The following is a 9,698-nucleotide window of genomic DNA, read 5'->3' as shown; positions in this document are numbered from 1 at the left end:
GGATCGGGGCGGGCGGCGCTCGGAGGCCCAGCGCGGGGCAGTCGCTTGCTCGGTGTTTCGGGGCGTCGGCGGCGACCGGTGGGCTCGGGCCGGTGGCGGAGGAGGCTCCTGCCCGTCGGGGATGGCGGACGCGGCGGCCTCCCCCGTGGGGAAGCGGCTCCTGCTGCTGCTGGCGGCGGGGCCGGGCGAGGGCGAGGCTGTGGGGCCGGAGCCGGGGCCTGCGCTGCCCTCCCGGGCCTGGCGGAGCGGCACGGTGCGGGCCATGAGTGGAGCCGTGCCCCAGGACCTGGCGGTGAGGCCCCGGCGGCGGGGGGGGCTGGGGCGACGGGGAGCCGCGGGCGGGGACACCGCGGGTCGGGCCGCCCGCGTGGGCCGCGGCCTCCCGCCTCCGGCGCGGGCCGCTGCCGGGCAGGGCTGTGGTGCGGGCGAGGCCGGGGCCGCGGGGCGCCTCCTGCCCCGGGCGGGTCGCGGCAGCGCTGTGCTGGCGACCTGTGCCCTCCCTGGAGCGCGCAGCTCGCCGCTGGGCCTGCCGGGACGCGCTTCGGGCCGAGGAGTGGCGGGCCCGGCCTGCGGCGAGTGCGGTGGAGGAGCGGCCCTGCGAGCTGCCGGGGCACGGGTCTCTTCGGGGCGGAGAGGGTCCAGCAGCTTGAGGTGCGGCGGTTGGTAACCTACGTGTGAAACAAATGCATGTGGGACATTTCTGCTTTCTAATGCTGATACATCTGTATGTAACTTCTTGGTGGTGGGTTGGGTTTCTTCTGGGAAGATGAGAAGTATTCTTGATCAGCCTAAATGATGCCCCTTGTTTGAAAGCATAATTTTGAGCGGAGATCATAGATTTTATTCCAGTGTAGATTTTGTTTTCAGCTGTAGGAATTTGTGCCTCGTGTGATGTGTTTAAACACTGTTTAGCATTTGTTTGGTTTATTTCAAGTATAACTCAGTGAGACGCTTGGGTGGAGATCTTAAAAAAGCTCTTAAAGGATATCTGTGCTGTTTCTCTTTGCATGGATCAGTTCTGCAAGTATAAGTGATGGCACGCTCTAGAGAACTGATGGCATGCTTCTGAGAACTGTGGCTGTTAAAATGGGCAATAAGTTTCTGTGTTTGTGAAGAGTTTTGTTAGTTCTCTTTATTATTAGCTTCTTAAAAAATTGTTGTTGCTCCGATAAGTTCTTTGGGCCTCTTTGCAGAGTTCCAACTTTGAGAAGTTTCCTTGACTTCCTACACATTGATCCTGCTTTCTTTGGCCTTGTTGTAGGACTGCAACTAGGACTATCAGTAGGAAGTATGCTGGTTTTAGCTTTGGAAACCCAGGTGGCCTGGCAGCCTGTGTCTGTGTTTGAGAGCTGTGGTGATGCACTCTAGCTACTCCCTTATTTCTTTAAGGAAAAAAACAACAAACCACACAGAAAGGGGATCTTCGAAAGGAAAATGGGACAAGCCTTTGAGACTCTTATCTGAAACATGAAGATGTATTGGGGCTAAGACCTGGTCTGGAGAGCTACGCTTGTAGCAAACTGCGTTTGACGTGTATCATCAGTATGTTTGTGTTATGGAACCATCCATCTCAAATACGAGTATGATGTAAGGAATTTTTGTGTGCGCCTGATCTTATTACTATTTTGGTGGAAGGACTGGTGGAGTGTTGCCTTTTTTTTTTTGTGTGTGTGTATCTCTGTCCAGTAGAAGGTAGTCACTTTTTTCCTGGTTATTGCTATCCAGCCATGACACCTGTTTGACTTACCTAACAAAGTAAAAATCAACTTCTGTGCTTGATAGCATGGGAAGAGTAGGATTTTTTTGGTGTGTGAAGTCATTACCTTTGTTCAGCACTGCAGTTCTCACCCCAGGTCCTTTCATCAATAACCTTCCACTTAGCACAGTTTCAGTGATGCAGCTGCCTCTAAACAGTGTATTCTCCAAATCTGTACAAGAACTCTTAAATGTGAACTGTGTAAAATACTCAAGGCAGATTTTTCAGAGTTCTGTAATGTGGAGTATTTAGTGTTGTTATGGAACCTTCCATGCATAGTGAACACTGCTTTTACAATGGTAATGATGTACTGTCAGAAAAATAAGTCTTCCTTTTAAACTCATTCTGCCAGAAGAAGCGATGAGTTGGCACCAAGCAGTCAACCACAGTTTAGGAAATACTCGTCTAAGGTAAAGTAATAATGTGCACTAGATCTGAAAAAGGCTAGGAAAAAACCCTGTTCTACTCTTCGGGTTACTTATGTCTGTGCTTTCTAGTAGCATCCTGTAAGGATGGTTTCACTTACTGGCCCATAGTCTGATGTTGGGCTTTTAGAAATACAAAACTGCAGTCCAATATCTACACTTTTCCAAGGCAGAGAAGTCAGGAACAGACAAGAAGTGTAGAACTTAAAGTGTTTCAGAAAGAAGCTGAAATAGCTTTTTATTTTCTTTTGTTCTTTTTTCCTTAATATTGGAATTTTAAGAAACTATTACTATTATTACTTTTTCTGGTGGGGTAAAGCCTCTGAAAAGGTTTTGCTTTTTTCCATGTATAAATTTGGTTATAGAGAGTAGCTCCTAAATATTCTTACTTTGATAAAATGTGGGATGATCTAATTATGGTTAGTCCACAAAAAATAGATATAATGGGCCTAGTTGTGCCATCTTCAGAGCGCCTAGAAGAAATCCTGAGAAGAAAACTCCACTGCTACTAGAAAACAGCTTTGCCTCTTCTAACTAGAAACAAATCTTACCCTTTTTCTCAAAATGTCATTTAGGACAGAATCATAAAAGAACTGTCAAGCTTTAGCTCAGTATTGTCCTGATACTGTAAAAGGACGTTACATGTTAGTGGCAAAAGAGCTCAATGTGTCGTACGCAGGACAGTACTGCATTTGCTTATGTGGAAGACAAAAGTGGGATGACTAATGCATAGACAAACTATACAAATACCATGGAAATTAGGAGGCCTGGGATGCAAGGTATTTTGAGTAGGACTGTTTTAGAATAATCCACATACGCTTCTATGGTAGATGGTAGAGAAGGGATTGGTTTTGGGTTGGGGTTTTTTCTTCCCCTTAATGGGGAGTTAGTTAATAGTAAGTAAAATGTCTCACAAGTTTTTTTTTTTTTGTCTGAGGTTTTTATGTTTCCTACAGCATTCTGCACATATAATTCAATATATTCTGAAAACATTTTCACTTGTACATGATATGTAGATTATACAGCTTAACAAAAACCTGTAGTAATCTAAAGTATCTTATTCATAAGGGATTTCATTGAATAAATTTGATATTTAGAAATTATCTGAGTTGTGGAATAAGCTTAATTTACTTTGCAAGTATGAGAATTGCTGGAGTTAACCATAAATATCAGGGTATTTCAACTAGTTTTCCTAACTAGGTCACATTGGAAAAGAATATCTTCCTGTTTGGAGACTGCGTGTAATAGATGAGGGATGCTAGAACCCTGTGAGACTGGATTTCAACTTACACTCTCTCAAGCAGTTTTCGGATGAAAAGTGGTCTTGACAGTAGGGAAGAACGTGGGGAAAATGTGCGTACACTGCCTGTTTGGGATAGGGCATGTGGAGTTTCTTGCCAGCTGTGCATACGCGTCTGCTGCAGAATTTCAGTTATCTCTGATCGGGACTGAATGGGGAGTTTGTAGAGGCTTTCAAACTGCAATAGCTGTGAAGAGGAGTTTTCAGTCAAGGATTTGAAAAACTGGGGCTCTGTGGAAGTGGTGGGAAGGTTCACAACAAGCTGGGGCTGTATGAGCCCAGGATATCCAGATTGCTTTCTGTGCAACTGTACGTGTCTTCATTTCCTTCTGTCCTGCAGAGGTGATCATATTCCTGGATTATTCTTCCTGTCAGCAAGACACTCGTGTGTTTGCATGTTGAAAGAGTGTATGAGGGGAACGGACCACAGAAAGTGGTCTAGGCTTTGTCTCACTCCCTAAGCAAGTCCTGTTGCTGCTATTGAAGGCAGAATACTGGGCTGGGTGGATGTAGGTAAGACCAGTAGGCATATCTTTAACGCTTCTCATTGTAAAGAAGATATTTAAGAACAAACAGGATGTTGAACATTTTTTTCAAATAAATTTTTACTTGCTTTGCAAGTAAAATACAGTTCTTTGATGGAGATCTGACTGCAGAAGTAGTGGATGTACATTTTCTCCACTTAACGCTGTGATACTTTATTGGTGGCCTAAGTACAAAGTACTATGCATGCTAGTTATGCCACAGTTTGTGGTGTGTGTTTGGGGGTTTTTTGTGTGTTTTTGTTCTGTTTGTGGGTTTGGTTTTTTTTTTGTCTGATCGCCTGTCTGTCTTCCCATTTGTGAAAGATAGACATTCACACTGAAAAATTTCCATTCATCTGGTGAGCAATGTCTTCTGTGGCTCCACTGATGACTTTTCTCAGGGCTCAATAGGGTCATGAGGAATTCTATAACCATTTGTACTACTGAAATGCAAAGGAAAGGAGCAGAGATGATAGGAGGGGGATGGAATATCTCTGCATTTGTAGCTTATGTAAGTATAAGTTTACATGATTGATTTAAAAAAAAAAAGTCTTCTTTGGCAATGTAACTGCAGTAGACTTGCAAAATTCTCAAAAGGATCTTGGCAGATCTGAAGTGGTTATCAAGTTATAGATGAGGAATAAGGTGGAGACTCAAGCTAATGAGCCTTCCTAGTCTTGTGCTGTCTCTGGCATCGCTGTGTCATGCTCACTGGGTAGTAAGGGGCAGGGCAGACGGTGGCTGTGGAAGGAATTGGTAGGACGTGGTGTTATCAGAGCTGACAGTGGGACTGGGAGGTGAAGGGCTCTTCCTCCAAAATACAAAATTTGTGTGGCAGTATACGAGAGGCTTATTAGCCTGTATGCATTTGGCTAAACGATTTACAGATTTGTCCTTACATAACACTGGTTCCATGTCCACTGGGTACCTTCTCACCCTGCTGTCTTCTATGTTTCTGTTAACCAAGACACTCCAAGTTCCTGTCTTTTCTTTTCTCCCCTTTTCCTTATTTGAGGATACTTGTTTTAATTTCTTGACACCTGGTAGCAATTACTGTACACATGCAGGAGTTTCAGTTGAACTGCTTTATTCCTGGTGATTATGGAAATGCACACTTTGAATGTTCACTGTGCCTACATGACGTTTATGCAGTGTTTCTGATATTTTAGGAAGTGTAACACTATTGAACATGTGCTATGCTGATCTGCATATGTGCAGTAATTTCAGTGCATTTTAAACCTATTGGACTTGCACAAAATAAATATGTTGGGGAAGTCTAGGTAGAAACATGGAAGCTCTAGATTAAGAAGGTAAGCTTCTAAGATAGAGAAATGCTGCCTTTAATACATCAGTCCAAGTATTTTACATTTGTGTCAGTAAAAACAGCTGTACTGGGCAGTGTCAAAGGTCCACCTAGTCCCCCGTGTCCATCTGTGTCCCTCCCCATCCTGTCTTGCACTGGTCAGATGTGGATGTCCCTACGCAGCTGTGGAAGGAATCAAAATTGTTAAGCCTTGCATCAATAGGCTGCCAGGTGGGAGTTTTCTGAAATGATGCTTAGCTGTAAAATCACACGCAACATGACTGCTATATATTTGCATCAGTGAAGGACTATAAAATAAGTTTTTGCTCCTCTGATAGTGGGTGCTCTGTAGAGCTCACTGACTTGTAAATATTGGCTTGACTTTGGAGGGTCAGTCTCCTTCTCCTTCTCTATGGTGTTTATTGCAGCAGAATCAAATATTTCAGATTCCCTAGTTCAGACTTAGTGAGCCATGGTTATCTGACTTTGGAAAATTGGTGCTCAAATAGGCTTACTGGTTAAAATGTATATTCAAGGAATATCTTACTAGAGTTAACCCATCTTCTTTATATTTATTGGTAAATGCATCAATAAGTTTTATTAGACATAAGTGATGCAAAAAATTTTAGCATTCTTGCATGTTAAATTCATAGGAGTGTTCAGATCCAGCTTTTGCAAGTGAAAGCTGGAAAGTTACTGTGTATTGGCATAGTCTGTCTGCAGGAAGCTCCTTGTAAGTGTTTGCATTTACAGATCAAACTGTTTGCCTTTGAAGATGTTGAATGTTCCAATTAAAGGCAGAAGAGATGTAGAGATTTCATCAAAATTATTTATTTTTACCTTTTTGAATATTATTTTGTAGTGTTGTGTTAGTGTTGGAGTGTTTGTATTATTTTGTAGCTACAGAAACAAGGAAAAAAGGCTAGAAAAATAAAATATGCTTTGACAAGACCTTAGATTTTTTTTTTTCCCATCATTGTCAAAACATAGCATGTTTTTCCTTGGCATTTTATTTTCTTGGGTGGACAGTGTTGACATAGTATGTACAGGGCTTGCTCTTTACCAAATAAAATGCCGTAAGCTGGGAAAGCAGAAACCATATGTTTTATGGTTTGTTTGGTGAATATATAGTCTGAATTTTCAGTTACAGCTACAGAATGCAGTAGACTCAGTAAAACCTGTGCAAATAGAGTAGAATTTAGCAAGTTGAATACTAGTACATATAATCATAATTTAGGTCCCTGTCTTGACACATTTGTTGGTATGTTTTTCTTTAAGGCGGTTGTATGTGTCACACTTCAAATGAAAACAAAAGACTGAATCATGCATTTGTAATGGCAGTAATTCAGCACTGTAACTGGTAAGGTTTCTGAGCTACAGGTTGGCAGCTGGGAGTCCATTTTGTCATTCAAATGTTCGCAGAAAGTCAGGTTTCTGTAATATCCATACTAAGATGTTTTCTCAGTTTTCAGTGGAGATACTAGAAGTTTGAAAGGTTTCTTTTATTTGTTTATGCTTCTAAGTGTGACTGCAGGGCACTGCCTGATGCAGAAATTCACCTGGAATGCTAGCAGTGGCGTACTTTTTTCTGTCAGGGAGACTGATTATTTTATAGGAGGTGAAAACACATGGACTTGTGTATGTGGATCAACTTTTACTTGAAATGCAAATGATTATGACAAAGTTGTTTGGGCTTTTTGTCTCGAGTTATTGCTGTGTTACATATCTTCGGCATGTAGTATGGATGTACATATTCCTTGGGCAAGCTGCGTGTGCTGAGTAGCTGAGGGGTTTTTTGGCTGATCTTGTTCTGTGCTTCAGTGAATTCCTTGTTAATTAGACTGACCATTTTTTTTTTTCTTCAAGGTCTTTTTCCATGTGCACATATTTTGACTTCTCCATGTTGCCATCATGTGCTTGAGATTTTTACAGAGCTCCCACTTTTTTAACCAACTTCCAAGCCGATGGTGGCTTCAAAAATATTTCTATATAATCAGATCATGTTCTCATATAAATGTTTGGAGAAATGTCTTTTCAAGAAGACTTGGCCAGCATAATGAAAGTTTGCGTATCATGTTCACATTTGGTTATTGAATAGCTCTTTAACGTGGTCATAAAATGCATTTGTTCATACAGTAATTTCTCTTGATAGTGTTAGAGTGCTGAGTAGTCTTAATGCTTCCAGTTTGAACTGCTGATTACCAAAACAAAACTAAGTTTTATCTCCACATAGTTACTGTCCTGAGGTCGCTATGCTTGTGACTCCAGTTACTTGCGCAACGCCTCATGCTTTCCCTGTGAAGCTAGCGTGTCTGCATCTAATAATTTGTCCTACCACCTTTTGAGTAGATGCTCTTATCTAATCAAGGCATCCAACTTTTCAATCTGTGGCAGATTTATTTTCTTCTGTAGTTTCTAAGTGTGTTTTATTTTGAAACTGTTCTTATTGCAAGCTTATCTGTAGTTGGAAAAAAAATCTTACTACTTCTGTCTTGTTATCATTAATTAACTGATCATGCTCTTCTGAGGTAGTGCAGCTTGGTAGTGACTGCCTTGTCAGTACTCGCTGTTGGGAGTCCCATTTTGGTACCTCACTTATACTACGTGGTGATGCTCTGATTGCAAAACACAAAGAAAGACAGGGAGGTTTTCTTGCATAGTCAAGTTTTCTTTGCAGTTTTTGCATGCTTAGCAGACCTTTTGCCATCTTTCTGAATTTCCTTCAAAAAGCCATGGTTTTGTTGATGTCCACCTTGTTCATTTTGACATTAATAACTGTATTCAGAGATCAGTTTCATTTGTTAATGTTGCTTAGTATGCTAAATGACATTGAGGTGGGTGATTCTAGAGAGGCTGACAGTTTCTTACACGTTCTTTTAAAGAATAGCGTAATTTTCTACTTAAGAATAGCGGCTTTGGTTTCTTATTTTCAGATTGTTGAGAATGTGGCAGTAAGCTTCAGGTTAAAGCTTTTCTTTGAGATTTGTTTGTTTTTTTTTTTAAACTATAGTCATGTGGTCTATCATCTAATAACCTGAAATAAATTTTGTACTTTATCCAATTCAATTTATAAAACTTAGCAAAAATGAGATGCACTACTACTTTATCACTAATGTTTTTTTCAAGGAAGATGCCAAACTTGGAAAGCAAAGGAAAAAGAGCGAGGCAAAACAGAATTAGCATTTGGAATAGCAAATTTTCAGAGGCTGTGATTGTAAGAAGTTCCAAAAGCTCCTCAGATTCTTCTCTGGTCTGCATAAGATACCATTAGACTTGAGGCCAGGAATGTGTCTAAAGAAATTTGACACTTCTTATGCCAGCTCTATCAGTTACGTTATTAGTTATGTTGCAATAGTAATTCTACTGCTCCAGTACTTGCCATTTTAAAGCTAATAATTTTTCATCCTTTTACCATTCCCCTTAGACTTTTGTAAATCCCAGCCTTCTTCGTTTTCAGTGCAGTGCCATTTAATGCTTTGGATACTCAAGTTCAGGTTAGATGCAGTAACAGAAAGTCCTTCATATCATATGTAAGCTACGTAGTTAAAACTTTCATTCACTTTTAACTCCTTCCATTTATTGCCATTCTTGTTTTTACAGCCCCAGCCATCACCTGAAACTTATTCTAATATTTGACAAACCACCCGTATTGGCTTAATAGACTAATAGTTACAAGTTTCTTTTGTATTTTTAAATACAGGTGCTGTTTTTGCCACTTGCCAATTATACAGATACCGATTTTAAATTGTTTAAAAAAATCTGGGTATCAAACCTGCAATTTAAGGTGTTGCTTTTCCTTCAGAGTACTGAACTGGAGGTCTTCATCGTTTTCTTAATTGGATTGTAGAATACTTGGGATTAGGAACAGATATCATCATCTCTACAGTCCAAATAGCTGCAGAAAGAAACAGTAGTTAAAAAAGATTGCCTTGCTATTATTTCACTGAAGTTGTTTTTTATGATACTTTGGGATGCAGGCAGACATCAGGTAAAGATGCATTTTAGAAGAAACATCCACAAAAAGCACAATATTTGACAAAAATCTGCGTGCCTTTCTAAAATAAATTTATTCTGTGAAACTCTCACTTTCCAATAGCTCAAGTATTTCAAGTTACTAATAGCAGAGAAAATTCAGAACTGTTAATTTTAGTATAAATTAAGGAAAAAAAGGTGACAGTTTTTAAGGATAGGCCTGGGGAGTGGTGAATGAGTTCTTAGTTTACAAGATGGGCTGGTGCTGCTTCAAAAGGCAGTCTGTCTTTGGCTGTGCAGCAAGTAGGTCTCCGATGGCAGGAAGTTTCTGTAGGAATGCAAACATTTTCTGAAATAAAGTTCCTCTTAAAAAGCAAAGCATAGTGATTAACATATTTGGCTCTGCCTGGTGTAAAAT

The 9,698-nt window shown here is 40.9% G+C and overlaps 1 protein-coding gene across 3 annotated transcripts in view; it reads left to right on the top strand.

The window, feature by feature from the left end:
- KDM3B (lysine demethylase 3B) overlaps positions 1 to 9,698 on the top strand; it is a 69,942-nt gene continuing 60,244 nt past the window's right edge. The window contains exon 1 of one of the 3 annotated variants that reach the window (XM_054841588.1): positions 1 to 292. In XM_054841588.1, coding sequence (XP_054697563.1) covers positions 122 to 292 — 171 coding nt within the window. In that variant the 5' untranslated portion in view covers positions 1 to 121. The remainder of the gene's footprint in view (positions 293 to 9,698) is intronic. The other 2 variants (XR_008579257.1, XM_054841589.1) reach the window with 2 other exon arrangements.

This window comes from Grus americana, chromosome 14 (genome assembly GCF_028858705.1).
Source record: "Grus americana isolate bGruAme1 chromosome 14, bGruAme1.mat, whole genome shotgun sequence".
Taxonomy (NCBI): Eukaryota; Metazoa; Chordata; class Aves; order Gruiformes; family Gruidae; genus Grus; species Grus americana.
Note: the sequence above shows the minus strand (reverse complement) of the source record. Positions and strands in the feature narration are given on the sequence as shown.